The sequence below is a fragment of the Schistocerca americana genome, chromosome 7 (genome assembly GCF_021461395.2).
Source record: "Schistocerca americana isolate TAMUIC-IGC-003095 chromosome 7, iqSchAmer2.1, whole genome shotgun sequence".
Taxonomy (NCBI): domain Eukaryota; kingdom Metazoa; phylum Arthropoda; class Insecta; order Orthoptera; family Acrididae; genus Schistocerca; species Schistocerca americana.
Genome location: NC_060125.1, coordinates 310231753 through 310256436, shown reverse-complemented (window position 1 = coordinate 310256436; position 24684 = coordinate 310231753). Strand labels below are relative to the sequence as shown.

General features: G+C 38.2%; 1 protein-coding gene across 1 annotated transcript in view; it reads left to right on the top strand.

Moving 5' to 3' along the window:
• The window catches only part of LOC124622434 (sorbitol dehydrogenase-like), a 122882-nt gene that overhangs the window by 5698 nt on the left and 92500 nt on the right, over positions 1–24684 (top strand). Inside the window, exon 2 of the mRNA XM_047148130.1 lies at positions 13227–13260. Within this exon, the coding sequence (XP_047004086.1) occupies positions 13227–13260 (34 nt within the window). The remainder of the gene's footprint in view (positions 1–13226; positions 13261–24684) is intronic.

The window sequence follows — 24684 nt, the reverse complement described above, 5'->3', positions numbered from 1 at the left end:
TATATCACTTGGAGAAAGATAGATCCCACCTACAGGAAATTTAAAGAGACGTTTGGACAAAAGAGAACCACCTACGTGAATATCGAGTGCTCAGATGGAAAACCGGTCCTAAGCAAAGAAGGGAAATCAGAAAGTTGCAAGGAGTACATATAGGGTCTATACAAGGGAGATGTTCTTGAGTACAATAGAAGAGGACATAGATGAAGATGGGAAGGGAAATATGATGTTGCATGAAGAATTCAATGAAGTACTCAAAGACCTAAGTCAAAACAAGGCCCCAGGATTAGACAACATTCTGTTAGAGCTTTTGATAGCCTTGGGAGAACCAGCCATGACACAACTCTTCTATCTGGCGAGCAAGATGTACGAGACAGGTGAAATACCCTCAGACTTCAAGAAGAATATAATAATTCCAATCCCAAAGAAAGCATGTGTTGACAGGGGTGAAAATTACTGACTATCACTTTAATAACTTACAGTTGCAAAATACTAACACGAAGTCTTTACCGATGAATGGAAAAACTGGTAGAAGCTGACCTTGGGGAAGATTGGTTTGGATTCTGGAGAAATGTAGGAACACATGAGGCACTACTGTCCCTATGACTTCTATGAGAAGATAGATCAAGGAATTATAGCATTTGTAGACTTAGAGAAAGTTTTTGACAATGTTGACTGGAATACTCTCTTTCTAATTCTAAAGGTATCCAGCATAAAATACAGGGAGCAAATGGCTATTTAGAATTTTTACAGGAACCAGATGAGAGTTATGAGGGTCAAGTGGCATGAAAGGGAAGCAGTGGCTGAGAAGGGAGTGAGACAGGGTTGTAACCTATACCTGACATTATTCAATCTGTATATTGAGCAAGCAGTAAAGGAAACAAAAGAAAAATTTGGAGTAGGAATTAAAGTGCAGAGAGAAGAAGTAAAGACATGAGGTTTGCCGATGACATTGTAATTCTGTTGAAGATAGCTAAGAACTTGGAGGAACAGTTGAATGAAATTGATAGTGTCTTGAAACCAGTATACATGATGAATATTAACAAAAGCAAAATCAGGATAATGGAATGTAATAGAATTAAATCAGGCGATGCTGAGGGAATTAGATTAATTGAGACACTTAAAGTAGAGATGAGTTTTGCTATTTGGGAAGCAAAATAATTGATGATGGTCAAAGTAGGGATGATATAAAATGTAGACGGGCAATGGCATGAAAAAAATTTGTGAAGAAGAGAAATTTGTTAACATTGAGTATAGATCTAAGTGTCGGAAAGCCCTCTCTGAAAGTATTTGTACAGAGTGTAGCCATGTATGGAAGTGAAACATGAATGATAAACAATTTAGACAAGAAGAGATTAGAAGTTTCTGAAATGTGGTGCTACAGAAGAATGCCATAAGACTAGAGGGGCAGATCACATAACTAATGAAGAGGTACTGAATAGAGTAGGGGAGAAGAGAAATTTCTGGTACATACTTACTAGAAAAAGTGATTGGTTGGTAGGACACATTCTCAGACGTCCAGGGATCACCAATTTAGTACTGGAGGGAAGTGTGGAAGGTAAAAATCACAGAGGTAGATCAAGACATGAATACGGTAATTGTGAAAATCGACTGACTGGTGGTTCCGTAGTATCTTCCTGAGGTACTTGATCTGTTCTGTGAATGATTGGCATTGTAGGAAGCTCACTTGCTAGTCACTATCTTCCATTATATCTGTTGCTTTATTCTGGTAATTAGGGCATTTTAAAGTACTTTGTAGGCAAGTGGATTTTAGATAAAATAATCTACTCACCAAGCAGTGGCAGAAGTAAACATATACAGAATTTAAGGAAATGTGCAAGCTTTCAGAGCAAATGGCCCCTTCTTCTCAGAGAAATGTTGAAGGGGAAGGAAGAGGTATGAACAAGAAGGACTGGTGATGATTATGAGATGGGGAGAGTTATAGAAAATTCACCCAGAAGCCAGGTCATGGGAGACTTACCAGACAGAATAAGAAGGAAAGACTTCCCTCCCCATCTTGTCTGGTAAATCTACCATGACCCAGCATTGTGCACGGCTTTTTATGTAACCTTACACATCTCCTAAATCTCACCAATCCTTTTCCTTCATCCAGAGCCATGCCAATGTGATCCTGTGCCCATTACAGAACTCCCAAAGCTGTTCTGCCACCTGCAACTCACCAACCTCAAAAAAAACTAGATTTCTCCAGTTTTTTCTACACAGATTTCGAAATTTTGTAATTTTTAAGGTAGGCGTAGTGAAAATGAAAGTTTATTTTAAGAATATTATTTAAATGCCCCATATGGATGAAAAATATTGCACACAATAAGTTAAATGTATCATTGTCATAAAGAAATTCCACATTGTACAGACATTCTAAAATAAACTGAGCGTAAAAGAAAATCTATGTCTTATTGTTTGCAGCAACTATTGTACATTCATTTTAGGATGATATATAATAAAGAGTAGATTTTATTTGCTCCTCATAAATTATTAGTAGCGTATCAACCACTAATAGGAAATTAAAGAAAAATGGCTACAATTAAGTATTGAGAACACTTTCTTTTCAAAAGTTGTGTTTTTATTACAATTTTGGTTTACACTTCATTATTTTGTGTGCAGCAAACACACTGATCACATCACTGAAGTTAAATTGAGCGACTGTGTCATATTCAATTGACAAGATAACTTAATTTTTCAGTCTGCCTCACATACACTTAACCTTAAGGAATTTTTTATTCTCTTTAATTTTCTGACAGTATGTTGACAAAATGCTGCAGCCACTGAAAAAACAACTTCAAAATATCCAAACAGAAATATGTGTCAGAGTTGTTCATTATCTCTTTCTACTGGAACTTGAAAACTGCTGTTTTATTAACTACCTCAGCTGTATCAATATTTCTGATATACTTGGCACCAGAATCTGCTGTCTATTTTTTAAATAAGTTGCAGAGCATTCATTTAATGCTTTCCTAACAGAAAATTAAAGGGAGATGAAATGGTGCATTGTATGTGACATCTATTTCCCATTTAACTTTTTATTCTACCAAATTCTTTGAAGTAGTTTAGTCTGACAGTTTCACTCTAGTCCTCAGTTAGCAGAAATCATCAAAAATCAGAAGCATTCAGTTAAATTGCATATTTCCTTCAAGACTTGTTGGCCAACCTTCAAAATCATACAACATCATAGCAAAGTAGTCGAAAACTCAATTGTTGAATATCAGCTAGCTGTGTAGACAGCAGCTGTTTGAACCAAGTGCACTGTTGACACATAAGCCATATTACACCAGTTCTGTATTCGTCATTTTCTTATGTACTACTTGAATGAAGTGACAATCTGACAACAGCATGGGTCTACAGTTTCCTGCTGCAGGGAAAGCTTCTTCTCACAGGTGGAAGGTGGAAACATGTACAGCAGGAGAATTCTTGTATCTCTCCTGTTTAATTCTTAAATCATCTTTGGCAGTCTTTTTCCCTCTGCCCGTGTTCCCTTGGCAGGGGCCTAACTCGTTATAATCTTGGTATGAGTCACTGCCTCTGCATGCTTGCACATTTTCTTAATTTCCATTTGTGTTTTCTACTGTTGCTGCTTGGTGAATAGATTTTTTATTTACCCAGTCATATAATATTTTCAAAAATTGTCAATATATTAGTAATTGTTTTGATTTATCTTCATACTTTTGGTGTAGCAAATGAATCAAAGCATTTTTGCGGTCAGCATGTGAAACTTCACTTCTCTGTTATTCTCCATTTAGTAACAATAATGGGTTATCGTAGCTCAGTCATCAGTGTGCATCCAATTTTGACCATTGCTGCTGTTATGCCATACTCTGTATCTCATCAAAGAGCAGTGTAACAGAGGGCTGGATCAGAATGAAATATTGTCAGACTGCAAATTCTATGTACAATATTCTGTTATGTAGGTTCTGAAACTAATGTCTCAGGATAGGATGTCAGAGTTAGTCTTTGTATTTGCCTTCAGTGTTCCATCTGGGCGGTAGAAACAAATACCCTGTTAGTTGCTAGTTGTCTTGTAAAAGTACTGTAGAAATTTTATATATTGCTCTGATTTCTCCCAACCCTCTGAAGTCATACACATATTAAACATGGTGATTCTTTTGATGCTTGCATCTGTATTTCATTTATTTACTCATTCAGATATCATCTGATAATTATAGCCTCCTGATACCTAAAGCTGTTTTAGAACCATATTAATAATGAACCTCTTTGAACTGTGTTAGACTAGTACAAACAACATGTTAAAGAGGATATTTAAAGATTTTTTGACATAAAGCTTAAGTATGGAATAGACATTTAAATGGACATTGGCTCTGAATGATATATAAAACTGCTGGACTTAGAAAAATTTCTCCTTGACATAAAAGCATGCATGTTCTTACTTCTTTTATCAAAAGCATTTATTAAAGTTAAGTTACATGTTAAATATTGCATATATTTCTTGTAAAATGAATTGACTATCCTATGAAGTCGTTTGCCTGATTACATTTTTATTTTGTTCTGTAAATGAAACTTGCCTCCTGCATGATATGAAAGGCATGAGTCATCATCATTATCATCTTTGACAGTTTCCAGCTTCTGGCCAGGTCTGTATGGAACATAGGCCTCTCCATCGTCTTCTGTCTTGGCACCATCTCTCCATCTTCATCTTGGTCCAATCTTCTCCTTTCTTTTGGATGCATTCCTCTACTCCTTTCAGTGATCTGTTCCTCAGTCTTCATCTTGGCCTTTTTCCTTCCAGTTTCATCTCATGTATCCTCCTGGGTATCCTCTTCTCATCCATTCTCTTAACATGTCCATACCATCACAGCCTTGATTTCTCTATCTCCTCCTGTAATGGTTCCACCTTCATTAACTCTCTGATCCTCTCATTTCTTAACCTGTCTATCTTTGTCACCCCAATACTGTTTCTCAGGAATTTCATCTCAATAGCTCGTAGTTTGCTATTCTCTCTTCCTTTCATAAACCAGGTTTCTGATGCATATGTAGGATTGGGACATAGTATGACCAGTATATAGCCTTGTTACTGATTTGGGGCACATCCTTGCTCCACATCAGGCTTCTGACACTCTTCTGAAATGCTTCTGCTTTTAGCCCCCACTCGTTTATTTCTCTGTCATTTTTTCCAACTTCCTGTATCAGGCTGCCTAGGTACTTGAAACTGTCCACTCTCCTCAATCATTCCCCACAAATTGTTATTCCAGTTGTTCCTCTCTCCTTCTTTCTTGTTGTGATAATCATCTCACTCTTACTTATACAAAATTTCATCCCATACTCTTGTACTGTTCTTTCCCATATGTCCAACTGTTCTTGTACTTCCTGCTCCTTATTCTCCCAAATCATCAGATCATCTGCAAACACAATAGCTTTTATCTTCCTCTCACCAATTACATGTGTGCTGTTCCTGCAGTTGTCTTACAGCAAAAATTAGATATACCGTGGACCTTCCTGTTCTGAAGCCATGTTGCTCTTCTCTCATTCCTCCTTCTAATTTTGCCCGAATTTAGGCTTCCAAAATTTTCTCAAAAATCTACAGCAAAAATTAGATCTACCGTGGATCTTCCTGTTCTGAAGCCATGTTGCTCTTCTCTCATTCTTCCTTCTAATTTTGCCCGAATTCGGGCTTCCAAAATTTTCTCAAAAATCTTTGCACAGTAACTCATCAATGTTATCCCCCAATAGTTTTTGCACTCTTTTCTATTTCCCTTCTTAAAGATTGGGATGAGTAACAAAATTTAAAGGAAATGTCACAAAAAGAACTAAATATAATGAACAACTATTAAGGACATATAACACTGAGCAGAACACTAATGTGTATTAGCTTTTCCCAAAATAATTTTTCATGCATCTCCCTAAGGAATTTTTCTGCATAGTAATACAAAAATATGCTTCACATGCTTGACATACCACTTCTATTTTCTTTCTGTAAACATTCTTCTCAGAATTCATTTTACTTTTACATTCAGCATCACTAGACAATGCTTTCTCCTCCTTTTTGGTGTACCATTGTCATTATTTTCTCTTCCATTTCCTTGTATTCTCATCACTGTAGTCTATGCCACTGGAAGTACCATCTCCTTTTTCCAAAAATTCCTCTGTCAAAGCTATCTTGAAACCCATGAACTGCAGAACATTTTTTCTGTGGTCATTTAATCTGCCCTTGTCCACCCAGTAGTGCACCAAACTGTTTGCAGTTTCTAAAACAAGAATATGAAAAATAGTTCTATCAGTCAGCATTCTTTGTTCAAGGATTAACCCATTAGTAGCTGATCATTCTGCTGATGACGTGCATGCAACCCCTGTTTAAGTTGTATTGGCTCTCACATTTTCCCCATAATTTTGTCCTAGCATTGCCTAATTTTCATTTAGAATCTCATTACCTATTCTGCTAGTATCATCATCATCACTGTCATCACTTGAATCACCTGCATGTTGTGGCTCTCACTATTTTTCATCCACAGCTGCTTGCTGTTGATGACTATTATCTATGGGGTCATCTTCCTCATCACTGCTAAAGCCATCCAGATCAGAAAATTCTCCATTCATCAGCAAATTTACTAACTGTTCATCTGCAAGGTCCTTTCTTCTTAATAAAACAAATTACTTACCTTAAGCAAACATAATAACAAGAATTGCAATACTTACAATATTTCACACACTTGGTGTGGTACAAATTGAGGAAGTTTTTGGTTATGTGGAGACATGTTTTGTTAGCACTAAATCCCTGTGTCCATTAAAATGGACATCTATTTCTCTCAAAAACAGGCTGTGGAAAATTTTATTTGTTGTATTAGTAAATTAAATACAGTATCCAAGAAACACCAAAAACTATAATTCAAGCATTAATATTGACAAGTGATTTGTTTATATGATGTTATTTCCTAATCAAACATACAGAGTCATGTTTGGCTACAACACAGATACTAAAACAGAAGTTCAGTTGTTCATGTAGTATGCATAAGCTCCAGCATTTGGAAGCACTAAACAGTCTGCTTTACTGGACGGTGGATTGTGCTCAGCAGAAACTTGTATCTACAAAATGGCAGTCCATAACCTAAATCTACAGGTTACCATGACTGTTGTAATTGAAGTTAACTTCTTCTGGATTGTTAGGCTGTGTCATATTTCTTCTAAACAATCAACATTTTGACCCCTCTGCTGAGATCTCCTTCAGGATATTGTGGTGTCCACTGTAGATTGAGCACTCATTCTACAATGGACCCCACAAGATAATTTAGAACATTTCAGCAGAAGGATCTAAATGTTGATTGCTTAGAAGAAATATGATGGTGGCCAAACATTCCAGAAGATTTTAACTTTAAAACCTAAGTGTCCATTTTAATGGATGTGGGGTCTCAGAGTGATATAGGATTTGGCATCATAATACAATGAAAGTAAATAGTTCAAATATACATACACATAGAAGGAAGACATTTTTACGAGGATAAAAAGTTCTACCAAGTCCTTAAAGTTTGGTAGCTGCAGCAGTTTTACCAGGCTTGGATGTGAAATTTCAGAGCTCTATCATATTCTATCATTCACCACCTGTATGTATGGTTTCATGGAAGGAGGCTGAGTTTCCTCGCTGAATCTTGGATGGTCTCCAATTCCACATCGATGATAATGGGTCTCAAAGACCATATTGATGATAAGAATGGCTCATCATTATTGTTTCTGTTTCATGAATTACAGGAGGAAGATACATCATCAAGTAGTTAAAGGAAAATCCTTATTATACAGTGGAAGAATTGAGCAGTCCAGCCATACAACACAGTCAGGTCACTGAGATGGGACAATATAGCTATTCCAGACAAACATTCATTGTGTTCCAGAGGTCTGATAAAGTAGGAAAACATTCAAGTCACAGATATGCATTAACAAAATAAATTAAATGTCATAAAATCATTATACTGTTATAAAGTAGTAAAATAAAACAGTATAAAACAGGGAAATAAATAATAATGCTACAATTTAAAAGCAAATAAATAAAAAGTCATTTGCTTTATCATTCCCAGATGTTAACTTAATAACTTCATCCTCACATTCATAATTTTGTCGTTTAATTGTTATTTGTGCACTAAGAATATAAGCCTTTTTATAATGAGTATTGTCACTTATGTGGCAATAAACAAGAATCTACAGTTTCTGGATACAGGTAACAATATAATTTTTAAGACATGTTGTCTCTTTTGTTTTCTGGTGTCTCTTCTGTACTCACAGTTATAAACTTAAGATAAGATGCATACCATTTTTTGCAACTGCAATAAAAGTCTTATTTAGCCAAGATCTGTTTCAAATTTTTTAAAGCATCTTCCGTGGTTATGGTAACGGTATGGTTTTCCTTATACATCTGTTTAACAAGATTAAAACAGTTATCACATTTTAAATTAGTGCTATTAAACAGTGTTAAATCATTGCTTGCATTGTGTTTTTCCCCATTCCTAATGTTTTTTTACAGATAGTTGTTTAATTTTTGTACAAATTGCATCACTGAGATGGGTTATATTTTGGTTTTCATTTGTACTGATCCACTTACACGTTGCAGAATGTGATCATCTTTTGTTTTGTTTTTATGGGTGTGGCAATGTCAGTGATTCTTGTGCATGTGTTTGTGGGGGGTGGGGGGGGGGGGGGGGGGGTGGAGATGGTATGTCCTAGAACTACTTTATTAAAGCACTGTGGTAGGTGGCATTAGTGGATAACTTCCTTGGTTTATGTGATGCCATTTTTGTGGGGGCCAGAAGGTCTGTTGTTTATCTACTCTGTGTTTTATTAGTTTAAATAATGTTTGGTTGCTAGTGTTTATTCAGTCATAGCTGATATACTCCTCATGAATAAAAATGAAGTGATACACAAAATTATCAACACCATAAAGAAACAAGGAGTGAAACTAGATTACCAAATTAATAACTCCATTCTGAAATGATTAATGGAGGAGGATGATACTGACATGGGCACATTAAAAAGAATTGGCATTTACCAACTTCAGCATGCCAGAATGGAAATATAGCACCAGCCATTCAAGACTCACAGAACAACTCAACAAGAAAACCATCCCCTACCACAATAGAAACATAACAAAAATCATATTTGGTAACAAAATGCATCCTCTAACACTACAAGAAAACTTCAAAATTCAAAGGTAATCACAGAAAAGAAATACATACCAAATAACTAAACAAACAATATTTAAAATAATAAAACATGTAGTAAATAAATAACAGCTGCTCCTGCCACCACAAAAACAATATCAGATAAACCAGGCAATGTATTCACTCATAATCAGGTGCCACATCTCAAACACACACACACACTACTATCTCTCTCTCTCTCTCTCTCTCTCTCTAAAAAGCCACTCTCACTCATTCATATAAACACAAAATTTAGGATATATCACACTTATTAAAGAGAAAAAAATATGTATACACTGCCTGACAAAAATGTGAAGCACCCAGAAGGGGAGGAGAAAACAAAATTAAACATCGTGGGTTGCAAGGTCATGTGATGTCATTTCAGTGATAAAAACCAAGTAAAATTTAGAAAGAACTTGGCAGTATGAGCCCCCTTTTCACTGTAACATTGCACACCCTCTCACATGGATACATGCACTGATTCCTTTTTAAAATATATATAAAAACAAAGATGATTTGACTTACCAAACAAAAGCGCTGCCAGGTCAATAGACACACAAACAAACACAAACATACACACAAAATTCAAGCTTTCGCAACCAATGGTTGCTTCATCAGGAAAGAGGGAAGGAGAGGGAAAGACGAAAGGATGTGGGTTTTAAGGGAGAGGGTAAGGAGTCATTCCAATCCCAGGAGCGGAAAGACTTACCTTAGGGGGAAAAAAGGACAGGTATACACTCGCACACACACACATACCCATCTGCACATACACAGACACAAGCAGACATTTGTAAAGGCAAAGAGTTTGGGCAGAGATGTCAGTCGAGGTGGAAGTACATAGGCAAAGATGTTGTTGAATGACAGGTGAGGTGTGAGCGGCGGCAACTTGAAATTAGCGGAGGTTGAGGCCTGGCGGGTAACGAGAAGAGAGGATATACTGAAGGGCAAGTTCCCATCTCCGGATTTCTGACAGGTTGGTGTTAGTGGGAAGTATCCAGATAACCCGGACGGTGTAACACTGTGCCAAGATGTGTTGGCCGTGCACCAAGGCATGTTTAGCCACAGGGTGATCCTCATTACCAACAAACACTGTCTGCCTGTGTCCATTCATGCGAATGGACAGTTTGTTGCTGGTCATTCCCACATAGAAAGCTTCACAGTGTAGGCAGGTCAGTTGGTAAATCACATGGGTGCTTTCACACGTGGCTCTGCCTTTGATTGTGTACACCTTCCGGGTTACAGGACTGGAGTAGGTGGTGGTGGGAGGGTGCATGGGACAGGTTTTACACTGGGGGCAGTTACAAGGGTAGGAGCCAGAGGGTAGGGAAGGTGGTTTGGGGATTTCATAGGGATGAACTAAGAGGTTATGAAGGTTAGGTGGATGGCGGAAAGACACTGTTGGTGGAGTGGGGAGGATTTCATGAAGGATGGATCTCATTTCAGGGCAGGATTTGAGGAAGTCGTATCCCTGCTGGAGAGCCACATTCAGAGTCTGATCCAGTCCCGGAAAGTATCCTGTCACAAGTGGGGCACTTTTGGGGTTCTTCTGTGGGAGGTTCTGGGTTTGAGGGGATGAGGAAGTGGCTCTGGTTATTTGCTTCTGTACCAGGTTGGGAGGGTAGTTGCAGGATGCAAAAGCTGTTTTCAGGTTGTTGGTGTAATGGTTCAGGGCTTCCGAACTGGAGCAGATTCGTTTGCCATAAAACCTAGGCTGTAGGAAAGGGACCATTTGATGTGGAATGGGTGGCAGCTGTCATAATGGAGGTACTGCTGTTTGTTGGTGGGCTTGATGTGGACGGACATGTGAAGCTGGCAATTGGACAGGTGGAGGTCAACGTCAAGGAAAGTGGCATGGGATTTGGAGTAGGACCAGGTGAATCTGATGGAACCAAAGGAGTTGAGGCTGGAGAGGAAATTCTGGAGTTCTTCTTCAATGTGAGTCCAGATCATGAAGATGTCATCAATAAATCTGTACCAAACTTTGGGTTGGCAGGCTTGGGTAACCAAGAAGGCTTCCTCTAAGTGACCCATAAATAGGTTGGCATACGAGGGGGCCATCCTGGTACCCATGGCTGTTCCCTTTAGTTGTTGGTATGTCTGGCCTTCGAAAGTGAAGAAGTTGTGGGTCAGGATGAAGCTGGCTAAGGTAATGAGGAAAGAGGTTTTAGGTAGGGTGGCAGGTGATCGGTGTGAAAGGAAGTGCTCCATTGCAGCAAGGCCCTGGACGTGCAGAATATTTGTGTATAGGGAAGTGGCATCAATGGTTACAAGCATGGTTTTCTGGGGGTAACAGATTGGGTAAGGATTCCAGGCGTTCGAGAAAGTTGTTGGTGTCTTTGATAAAGGATGGGAGACTGCATGTAATGGGTTGAAGGTGTTGATCTATGTAGGCAGAGATACGTTCTGTGGGGGCTTGGTAACCAGCTACAATGGGGCGGCCGGGATGATTGGGTTTGTGTATTTAGGAAGAAGGTAGAAGGTAGGGGTGCGGGGTGTCGGTGGGGTCAGGAGTTTGATGGAGTCTAGTGAAAGGTTTTGTAGGGGGCTTAAGGTTCTGAGGATTCCTTGAAGCTCCGCCTGGACATCAGGAATGGGATTACCTTGGCAATCTTTGTAAGTAGTGTTGTCTGAAAGGTGACGCAGTCCCTCAGCCACATACTCCCGACGATCAAGTACCACGGTCGTGGAACCCTTGTCCGCTGGAAGAATGATGATGGATTGGTCAGCCTTCAGATCACGGATAGCCTGGGATTCAGCAGTGGTGATGTTGGGAGTAGGATTAAGGTTTTTTAAAGATTGAGAGGCAAGGCTGGAAGTGAGAAATTCCTGGAAGGTTTGGAGAGGGTGATTTTGAGGAAGAGGAGGTGGGTCCAGCTGTGACGGAGGACGGAACTGTTCCAGGCAGGGTTCAATTTGGATAGTGTCTTGGGGAGTTGGATCATTAGGAGTAGGATTAGGATCATTTTTCTTCGTGGCAAAGTGATATTTCCAGCAGAGAGTACGAGTATAGGACAATAAATATTTGACAAGGGCTGTTTGGTTGAATCTGGGAGTGGGGCTGAAGGTGAGGCCTTTGGATGGGACAGAGGTTTCGGATTGGGAAAGGTTAACTACTGAATATGGGTGTTGTGGTTCCAGATTGTAATTATCAAATGGCAATTGTGATCTACATGTTGTCAGAATAGAGGCTAGTTTTCATTGCTCACAAGTAACTACATATTTACTGTTTCAACATAAACTTATACCAGAACATACCACAAGAACAAAACTCTCTCATTCAGAAATTATAACTCTTCCAAATAATTGATTTATGGTAACAACAGATAAAAATTCTATGCAAATTATGGACTTTCACCACTTCAGTTTAGGAATTTCTTCCTATAATCAAGATCTCTGACAGGTGGCAAAGTTGTCACCAGTTTTCAACGCTGAAGTGCTAACAGCTCCATGCCTACACAGTAGCCACCTACCGAGCAGTAGCAATGTTGAAGCATTACCATAGAGATATTTACAAAATCTCACTACTTTATTGGTCCATGAAGCTACTGTGGCCAGCCCACAGCAACTGTCAGGGATCAACTATGCCACTTAACTATAACAGTTTTACTCCTACTATTTTATTCACTCTGGTGCAACAGTTTCATCAACATTCTATATAATCCAACATAACATAGTTCACTGATTCTAACAATACTGAGTGCTATGATTGAGACTTTTTAGTAATGAATATGTAATTATAATTTTTTATTCTCAGATGTTATAAATTGCATCAGCAGAACACTATTATTATAAATGTGTCTAAATCATATATCCTTAATGCCAACATATTCTGTGTAACCCAGTGTTCACTTGCTTTGAGGAAAAAATTGAACCATTCAGTAGACTGCCTATAAACATCTGATAATTCCAAAACCATCACAATAATAATAATAATATAGAATTAAAAGTAAAATATTCATTAAATGACAATTTATTTTTTCAGTGTGTTTATTTTTGTTGTAGCTGGGTAACTGATTTTGTTTTCATCATCCCCTCATGGGCATTACTTGCTTACAAAAGAACCATTTCCATTTTTTGCAGGAAAAGAGACCAATTCCAGAACCAGGAGAAAATGGTAAGTTTTGAAGAGAAAAAGGTGTTGTTTTGACTGAGTATGCAAATTATTTTCCTAAAATTTGAGGAGAATTATTGGTGCATTGTTTTAAATGAGAGGTGGAGTATTCTTAACAATACCAAACAGGACGAGATGTGTTTTTTTTTTTTAATTAAAAGCTACTCAATTTGTGCTAAACCATTTAAGCACTAATAAAAAAATATTTATTACTGTATTTTCTCTGTTAATGTTTCTTTACTCCTTTTAACAAAAATTCTGGTATCAGCAAGGAGGAATAATTTTTGTCCTGATTCAAGTAAAATAGTTGGTCACTGATGTATCCTAAGAGCACTGAAAGGCCCATGATTGAACTCTGCAGAATGTGATTGTAATTTTTCTTTAAGCAAATCTTGTGGTAGCCTTTCCTGAATTACTTGTGCACCATAGCACAACTTTCTGCAACCTTTTTCTCAAATTTCAGCCAAATAAGAGCAACACTGTTGGAAGAGACAGATTGATACTTACTGTAAAGAAGAAATGACAAGTGTTGACAGGTACAATTGAAAGACACATATAGCTTTTGCCCACAGCCTTCATCAGTAAAAGAAACACACACATGATTCACACACACACAAGCAAGCACACCTCTTGTAAACATGACCTCCAACTCCAGCAACTACAGCATCTTGGCATTCCGGCTTGATAGGCTGGTGTTGGCGGTCATATGTGCAAGAGGTGTGCTTGCTTGTGTGTGTGAAACATGTGTTGCTCCCTTCTACTGATGAAGCCTGTGGCCAAAAGCTATATGTAACTGTCTTTCAATTGTGCCTGTCTGCAACTTGTCATGTCTTCTTTACGGTAAGTAGAATTTTGTCTTTTCCCACATTGTTGATATTCCTACCAGAGTTTCCATTGTTTGATTTTTGTCTATCAGCTAAATAAGAAATATGCTAAACCAGATATTCTAAAATAATTATGACTGACATCATCAAATTCCTTCAACAGTCACAGATGATTCAAGCTAATATTATTTTACCATTTACAGTTTTTATTATGCACTCATTGAGAGTATAAATAGCTGTCTCAATAGAATAACCTTTTTGAAATCCAGAATGTGACTGTCAAAGTATACCATTATGCCACAATTAGGGGAATACATTGACTTCTCATTTCTTATCAACAAACATCTGAGGAGAGACACTGTCTGGTAGTAATTGTTATGTGTGGATTTACTTTCATATAGAAATGCATAGCAATGGCACATTTTACTCTGTCTTGTAAAATAGTCAGTTTCAATTCTGTATTATAAAGTAAGAACATTAAATTTAAAAGAATCCATAGCATTTAATGTCATATTGTAAGTATCATTCCCCATAAGAACCTTCAATGTTCAGGGGTGTGATAATTCCTTATTTCGGATGAAGACATGAGAAACATATTGATATCACTACATTTCCTCTGTATCTTATCTTCACAGTATTGTTTCCCTTTCATTTCAAAATTACTTGCAGAAACTTTCTCAGCTACCTTTAAAATATGACCCTTAAAATATTTGCTACACAGGAACTGTTCTTTACAATGGTCCTACTTACATTAATAAAATATTTATATGACAGACTGTTCCAATACTGCTCAATATAAGGCAGGTACAACTCAGTTCCTCTTGGTCAGGCACAGCTGATAAGGCTACCCATGAGGAGGCCCTACTGCATACATTCTGTGCATGGGTGAGTCACTATGCCTCTCATGCCTGGTGCTGTACAAACATCTATGCTACTGCCCAAGTGCCTGACTACCCAACTGCCTGCACTTCAGCTGTTCGATGAACCCTGCCCACCATTGCCTGTGGGCATTTAGCTGTACACAGCAGCAGCCACTTGAGCTGAAACAGCCCACTCTCTGGCTTACTTCCTTGTTTCTCAGTCCAAAATGTTACACATATGATTCATTTTGATTTTAGGAATTGCCAGTTTCAGACAAGGTATGTAAGAATGATAGACAAAAGAATTAATATTGCTTCTCCCTCCTCCAGGAGACACCAGTTAATACTGTGCAACACCATTTCTAACCTTGATAATGGCCTCAGTCCAGTGAGGAAGAGAGTTCACAGTTTCTTCAGGTATGCCATATCCAGCTGAAGCCACTCATTGTTGATTAGATCCTGTAGAGCTATCGAATTACCAGAATATTGAGTGCAACATTTTTTCTACTAATTCATATGGTCGTAGATGTTTTCTATTGAATTAACAATGGTTGATTTAGTGGCCCAATTTAGGTGTGATAGAGTGCTTGAATGTTTAACAAACCAGGAACAAAATGCTTGCAGCACTTTAAACAAGGCTGGTTGTTATCCTGGAAGACAGGAGAGTCCAAGTGCACACTTGATGAAGATGTAGAGGAAAATATGAAACATCCTGATTCACATTAACAGGAAAGTGAATGAATGAGACGAAGTGGCAGTAGAAAAAGACAACCTCAAAACTTCAAAGAACCATCTCTGGCCTGAACTACCTCCGTACACTGCTGGTTAAAAACCTCTTTGGGCCATTGGTGCACCCAGCTCGTCACATAATTTGAAAAGAAGCAAAATTGTCACTTGTGGGGTGATTACATCTCTGCAGTCAACTACTGTTTAGTTTCTGTGTTGTTAAATCCATTGAAGGCATGCAACTCTATGTTCTGCTGTGAGCAGTGGCCTTTCACAAAACATTAACTCCAAATTCCACTGCATGCAGTCCCCATGTCAATATTCACTTGAAATATAACTATGGAAAATCCAGGATAGAATATGACAGTATTAGGAAAGAGTAGTTGCTACTCACCATACAGCAGAGATGCTGAGTCGTAGATAGGCACAACAAAAAGACTATCAAAAAGTATCTTTGTACATCCATAGTTGAAATGGAGGACAGTGGGATGTCAGCTGGTATAAATTTATATTGAAAATTAAGAAATTCCTCCAGCTGTATTTAAGGTGTTGATTTTATTTTGGCAGCTAGTTTCAATGTTGTAACAACGTCATCTTCAGGCCCATACACTTGTTGATGTCAACTGCTTGCGGCTGATACTAGAAGTAAGTGGTGAGATACGGACGTGTCTATACACCATCAACTGTCAACTCACAGTTGACAGTTGATGATTGGAGTGCTGACACATTATCTGCAAATCCAGTAATGCTGGCAACTGATGGGTTATGCATGGGTATCGTATCAACCTGTACTGCATTAAAAGCACCTGAAGGTGACGCAATGAAGCATCGAAACTGGTAGCAACAAAATAAAATAAAATCTTAAGGACAGCTGTAGGTGTTTTTATTTTTTGTCACAATAGTAAATTGGTGTCGTCCTAGAGATATCCTGCTAAAAGCATGGAGATACAAAAACAGGGAAAATGTGGAGAGAGGGTAAGGCAGTTTGGTGCAGTCGGGAGGTTAGACATTGAGGGGGGGGGGGGGGGGAGGTTGCAGAAAAGGAGAGAAGTGAAAAGATTGTGGGTGCCTTGGTGGAATAGAGGCCTGTGTAGTGCTGGAATGGGAAGAGGGAAAGGGCTAGATGGATAAGGACAATGACTAATGAAGGTTGAGGCCAGGGGGGTTATGGGAACATAGGATATATTGCTGGGAGAGCAAGGTCCCATCCCAGCTATGCATATCAGGAAATCTGGTGTTGGTAGGAAGAATCCAAATGGCACACACTGTGAAGCAGTCATTGAAATGAAGGTCGTGTTTGATGGCATGCTTAGCAACTGGGTAATCCACCTGTTTCTTGGCCACAGTTTGTCAGTGGCCATTCATATGGACAGACAGCCTGTTGGTTGTCAGGCCTGCATAGTATGCAGTACAGTGGTTGCAGCTTAGCTTGTAGATCACATGACTGTTTTCACAGTTAGACCTGCTTTTTATGGGATAGGTCACACTTGTAACTGGACTGGAGTAGACAGTGGGGGTATGTCTGTGACATGTCTTCCACCTACATCTATTACAGGGATATGAGCCATGAGGCAAAGTGTTGGGAGCAGGGGTTGAGGAGGAATGGATGAGGATATTATGTAGGTTCAGTGGGTGGTGGAATGCCACCTTGAGAGGGGCGGGAAGGATAGTAGGTAGGACATTTCTCATTTCAGGGCATGATGAGAGGCAGTCCAAACACTGGCAGAGAATGTAATTTATTTGCTCTAGTCCTTAGTGGTAATGAGTCACAAGGTCAATGTTGCACTGTGGCCAGATGGCGAGATTTGGGGAGGTGGTGGGTGACTAGAGATAGAAGGCATAACAGATCTGTTTTTGTACAAGGTTGGGAGAATGAGGGCATCAGTGAGACTCTCAGTACATTTTGAAAGCAGGACTTCAGATGGATCTCCATTCATTAATGACAGCAACTGCTGTCAAGTTTTCTGATTCCATTCAACTGAGTGGCACATACAAACTATTTCACTCTTGTTATGTGTCTCAATAGTGGAGGGTGATGTACCTGCCTTGCACCAGTTCTACACCATCCACAGAGCTCTATGAAAGGGGTGATTTATATCAGCTTTTGAAGATTTTTCTGAATGTATGATATTACTGTTTATAATAAACAAGTCAGTAGGAAATTGTCATCAGAAGGAACAATACCATCATTCTACAGATCAGAGTGTGGAATGTCGAAAAAAAAAAAAAAAAAAAAAAAAAAAAAAAGGATAGTAATCCTTAATCAGGCAGATAGGCTACAAAATTTAAAAAGAGAAATGGGCAGGTTGATATTAGATGATATTAGATACAGTGGGAATTATTGAAGTTTAGTGGCAGGAGGAATAGGACTTCTGGTCACGTGAATATAGGGTTATAAATACAAAACCAAATAGGGGTAATGCTGGAGTAGATTTAATAGTGAATAAGAAAATAGGAATATGGGTGAGCTACTATGAACATCACAGTGAACACATTATCACAGCCAAGATAGATACTAAGACCACACCCAACACAAGAATTCAAGTTTATATGACAACTAGCTCCATAGAAGGTAAAGAGGTAGAAGAACTGTATGATTAGATAAAAGAAATTATTCAGATAGTTAAAGGAATAAAAACTTGAACCTGATAGTCAGAAAAGAAAGAGAAGGAAAATTAGTAAGTGAATGTGGACTGGGGGAAAGGAATGAAAGAGGAAGCCAGCAAGTAGAATTTTGTACAGAACATAATTTAATCACTGTTAACACCTGATTTAAGACTCATGTAGGAACATTGCATACATGTAAGAGACGTGGAGATACCAAAAGGTTACACAATGGTACTTACCATATCTCCATGTCTCTTCCATGTATGCAATGTTCCTACATGATTCTTAAATCAAGTGTTAACAATGATTAAATTATGTTCTATACAAAATTCTATTTGCTGGCTTCCTCTTTCATTCCTTTCCCCCAGTCCACATGCACTTACTAATTTTCTTTATCTTTCTTTTCCAACTATCAGATTCAAGTCCCCCAGCACAATTAAAGTTAGATAAAGATTTTGGGACCTTATTTTAAGTAATAGGACATTTCCAGTGGCACTCTAACTACAATTTACTGATTATGAAATGTAGATTAAAACTGAAGAAATTGCAAGAAAGGTAGGAAATTAAGGAGACTGGATCTGGATAAGATGAATGAATAAAAGGTTACTGAGAGTTTCAGATGGAGCATTGTGCAACAATTGACTACAATAAGGGAAATGAAACGCAGTAAAAGATAATGGGGTAGCTTTGAGAGATGACATAGCGAAGGCAACAGAGAATCAAATAGGTAAAAAAAACAAGGCCTGGAAGAAATCCTTGGATATCACATGAGACTTTAAATGTAATTGATGAAAGGTGGGAATATAAAAATGCAGCAAATGAAACAGGAAAAGGAAATACAACTATCTAAAACTGAGATAGACAGGAGGTGCAAAATGGCCAAGCAGGAATGGTTAGAGAACAAATGTAAGACTCAGAAACATATTTCACTAGGGGAAAGACAGATACCACCTACAGGAAAATTGAAATGGAATCTGGCAGAAAGAGAAGCAGCTGCATGAACATCAAGAGCTCAGATGGAAAACCAGTGCCAAGCAAAGAAGGCAAAGGTGACAGGTGAAAGGAGTATATAGAGGGCCTATACAAGGATGATGAACTTTAAGGCAATATTACAAAAGGAAGAGACTGTAAATAAACAACACATGGGAAGTAATATATTGTGAGAAGAATTTGACAGAACACTGAAAGACCTAAGTTGAAACAAGGCTTCGGGAATAGACAACATTCCTTTGGAATGGCTGATATCCTTGGGAGAGCCAGCCATGATGAAACTATTCCACCTTGTGTGCAAGATGTATGAGAGAAGAGAACTACCATCAGATTTCAAGAAGAATGTAACAATTCCAGTTCCAAAGAAAGCAGGTGCTCACAGGCATGAACATTGCTGAACACAGTTTAGTAGGAGATGGTTTCTAAATAGTGGCATGAATCATTTGCAGGAGAATGGAAAAGCTTGTAGGGGCAAACCTTAGGGAAGAACAAACTGAGTTCCACGGAAATGTAGGCACATGAAAGGCAACACTGAACTTGACTTATCTTGGAAGAAAGGTTAAGAAAAAGCAAACCCGCATTTATTGCATTTTTAGATTTGGAGAAAGCATTTTACTATGTTGACTGGAATACCATCTTTGAAGTTCTGAAGGGAGCAGCAATAAAATACAGGGAGATAAAGACTATTTATAACTTGTACAGAAAGCAGGCAGCAGTTATGAGTCAAGGAACATGAAAGGGAAGCAGTGGCTGAAAAGGGACTGAGATCAGGTTGTAGCCTGTCCCTGATGTTATTCAAGCTGTACATTGAGCAAGCAGTAAAGGAAAACAAAGAAAAATTTTGAAAAAGGATTGAAGTTCAGGAGGAAGAAATAAAAACTTTGATGTTCATCAATGACATTGTATTTCTGTGAAAGACAGCAAAGGACTTGGAAGAGCAGTTGAATGGAATGGACAGCATCTTGAAAGGAGGATATAAGATGAATGTAAGGCAAAACAAGGCTAATGGAATATAGTTGAATTAAATCAGGTAATGCTGAGGTAATCAGATTAATAAATAAGACAGTAAAAGTAGCAGAAGAGTCTTGCTATCTGGGAAGCAATATAACTGATGATGGCCAAATTAGGGAGGATATAAAATGTAGACTGGCAATGACAAGAAAAACATTTCTGAAAAAGAGAAATGTTTTAACATCAAATACAAATGTTAGGAAGTCTTTTCTGGAGATATTTGTCTGGAGTGTTGCCATTTATGAAAGTGAAACATGGATGATAAAAAGTTCAGACAAGAAGTGAATTGAGGGTGTTGATATGCAGTGTTACAGTAGAGTGCTGAAGATTAGATGGGTAGATCATGTAGCTAATGAAGAGGTACTAGTACAATTGGGAGGCAAGAAATTTGTGGGACAAATTGACTAAAAGAAGTGACCAGTTGATAGGACACATGCCAAGACATCAATGGATCACCAATTTAGCTCTAGAAGGACATATGAGGAGTGAAAAACATAAAGGGAGATCAAGAGATGAGTGCAGTAAGCAGATTCAGATGGATGTAGGTTACAGTAGTTACATGGAGATGAAGAAGTTTTCACAGGATAGAGTAACATGGAGAGCTTGTAATATAGCATGGCAAAAATGTTTTTGTAGGTGAAGTTTGGGATGTGTATCGTTGCTTAACACAAGAAAAATACTACTACATATATCCTCCAACAATAAAATAATATGTATCTTGTGTAATCCAGGGTGCTGCTTCTTGGTGCTGCTGTAGGTTCATCTTGATGTTACTGCATCGCCACACAGGAATCATGCAATGGCAGAAATAAATTTCAATACTTCTTGTTCACAGAGAATTTTATTTCACATACTGAAAGTTTGGCGGCAAATGTACAAAGTCTGCCTACATGCTGTTGAAATCAAATTCAGTCCAAGACTGACTTAAGACCAACATAAGACTGACCTAAGACTGGCCTATGGTGGCATACAAATTGCCTCTATTTATGAGATTTTAAACAGTTACTGTTATTGTTACATATTAAATTTGCGTATTTAACAATTAAAGTTTTACATACATCTTCCAAAATTTAATAGAAAATTACATGGAATAACATTGAATAATTTCATACAAAGACAGGAAAGGATCTGTTTCAATTAAGATTATAAATTACATGTTTTTCCATTGCAACAATGTATTTCATTAATTTGCATATATTATTTTATTAACTAAAAGGAGCATTATCCAATCATTTACAGGTGAACAGAGCGATTACTTTTATTGCATGAAAGGCCTAGATTCAATTAATTAAATTTTGTATGAGCAAAATGTTACATTTTCTATATGGTCATAATTACAGTTTTATTAACTAACACCAATTAGAACATGACCATGGTTGATCCTGACTGAAAAATCATAATTTAATATATCTATTAGGGATACAAATAATTTCTGATTTATCAAAGCATAAAAATAGCTGTCTCTCAATGACTAGAAATATCAGAACTTTAATTGTAAATTACTCCATAATTACAACAGCAATTTTATTCCTACCACATTCCTGTGGTTTGTATTGTGTGCAAATTGTGAGTGTACTTTAGGCTTTAATCCAACATGTTTCCTTCATTCTGTATACTGGTGAGATACATCATAAACAATGTCAAAACAATAGCTTAAATTAGTGTGAATTTCTAACTTTCTGCGTGAAAAATCTTCCTTATATTCAAATCCAGACAACCAGAAAAAAAACGAAGTCAAAGCAACAGTTTAAATTGGTGTAAATTACTAATATTACATATATGATCCCTTCAGGAGAGTGGGGATGAGACTGGAATAGGATACAGATCCCAAAAAGGGGTTGTGGTATTACAAGCTGCACCAAACCAGTCATCAGACTGAATATCAAAATAACATCAACAATAAGGTAGTGCTTCTAGATAATTACTTGAGTTTGGTTTTTCATTTTGAAAATTCAATGATACCTGTAGAAATAATTTTTACAGTGTAGCAGATTATGCATTGATTTAGACCTTCCTGGCAGATGTTCTACTGACTGAGCTATCCAAGCTCAACTCATAGCTTTAATGCCTGCCCTCATAGGTTTAATGAAGTTTGGTGGGTAAGAAAAGTGGTACTCATTGAAGTAAAACTGTGAAGACAGGCTATAAGTTGTGTTTAAGTAGATAAGTCGGTAGAACATTTGTCCACAATAAACAAAGTCTCATTCTCAAGTTCCATTTAATCAGATTCTATTGGTAATTTTTCTTGTTAAACAAGCCAACCAAGCACTTCTTACAACTGAGTTAATTCTCAAAATCTTTATTTATGTCTAGTAAAATTCTAATTTGAGTTCAGCAGTTCAAGACTTTTTGTAATGTAAATTACCATTTATGTGAATCTTAGAATGTACAGATAAGTTTAGATGAACTTTTTGGTCCACAGTGAAGAGATCAGCAATATATAAAAAACATCATAAAACAAGAACCCACAACACATATTTTGGAAAAAGGTATGCTAATGTGCCATCAATGTATGCAAATGTAATGGTGCTCCTATGTGTCAAATAACTCAAAAAATTTAAACATATTTTCATTTAAGAGTTTATAAACAACTTTGTAACAAAACATATAAATAATGCAAAAAACTGAAGTGCATATCTTAATTCTTAGGCTGTTCTTGCTAAGTGTCATCAAAGGAAAATTCATTTTACAACACCCACTTACATTTGTAGCAGTTATCGACTGCAAGAGTTGGATGCCTCATCTTTGAGAACGAACTTCTTTGAAAACTGTTGATCTCAGTGTGTTCCGAACTCTGTATTCGAGCGGATGTGTTTGTATCGACATGATCAAAATAAAGTTAATTCATTATAAATGAGCGGATACTTAATGTTTGGTTTGATATTACCATATATAACATCTCGACCCCCACACTGGTGAACCCGACACTCACGAACGCCACTTATGACGCCAGAAATGTGTACTGGAACATCACCATGGACAAACAATGCAGCAACCCTTTGTCGGATTTCTACGTCCATCAACTTTGCATCATGCCCCATCTGGATGCAGTGTACAGGAAGTGTAATTAGTGTGTGAATTCCTGACTCTTGTGTGAATCGTGCTTTTTGGTAACTTTCGTCACCTTCTCACACATCGACAATGCGACCGAGGCGTACATGTCGTCCGTCAAAACCCGCTCAACATGTCGGTAATTTCCCTTCCGGACAGTGCAGTGCTCCTTCACTGATTAATTTGGACAACTTTGACTTGCTTTTGTGTAATGAATTAACTTTGTGCAGTGCTTCAAAACCAGACAGTCATGCCAAACAATGGACTGCAACAAACAGGGACTACGTTGCAAACTCCAGTTCACATGAACTCCGAACTATGGCTAAATTGCTTGCCTGGTCGAATTCACAAATTCCCATCATGGCTACCGTGTCTTCTGCACCACGTGCAAATTTGTTCGACCCAGTTTCCGCACAGCCCGTCTTCCAGAGTTTGAATGTTCGCGCCAAATTTTCGCCACTTCTCCGCGCTTGTCCCTCATTTGCAGCATTCAACTACCAACATTTCTCTCGGACCAACTTCCAATATGATTCATGGCCGCAGAGCATATATTTTCCTTTTATGGCATCACTGACGAAAGTGAAAAATACCTCGTACTCTTCAGGTACCTAAAGGACTATCATTATATAATTACAGACATTATCTATGACAATTTGAATGACAAGTACACCAGAGTGAAAGCCGCTTTAATTCAGCACCTGTCACCGACATCACAGGAACAATTTCATCAAGGAGATCCTACTGATCAATGACAATGCACCAATTACATTGACGACAATTCCAGCTGTTTCTCAGTGCAACACTGTATGTGCCACGCCTCCCTTTACGCAGCAGCCAAGCCGCACCGACTCTGCTTGACTGCTACCGACAGCAACATCACAGCCGCCGCCTATTGGCTCACTGACCTCAACCCATTCAAAACAAACAACTGCGCGACATATGATCCCGTCACGTCTAACACACCCGCATCTTGTCAACAACTCGCCGACACTACGCACGCTTACCGCCCGGCCGTTCACTACTCGATCATGCCCGCAACTTGTTCACCCACCCCAGAAGATGATTTCAGCCCTATCAATGCTTCATACAGCAGTGAACATGTTCTCACTCCGCTGCCACCGAGTACTGAGTTTCACATTCATGATCGCACACACAATCTCTTCTACTTGAACTGATATGTCAATACTGTGCCACCAACCTTGTCTTGTATGCCAGGTTACCCTTTGATAGAGACAGATTCTGATTTCGACGCCATCTTACTCAGTGATACACAACAGACTGCTTCACAATATACATTTTTGCCTGAACAACTGTGACAGCTACATGAGCAAATTGCGACGTACAACTTGTTGGTACAA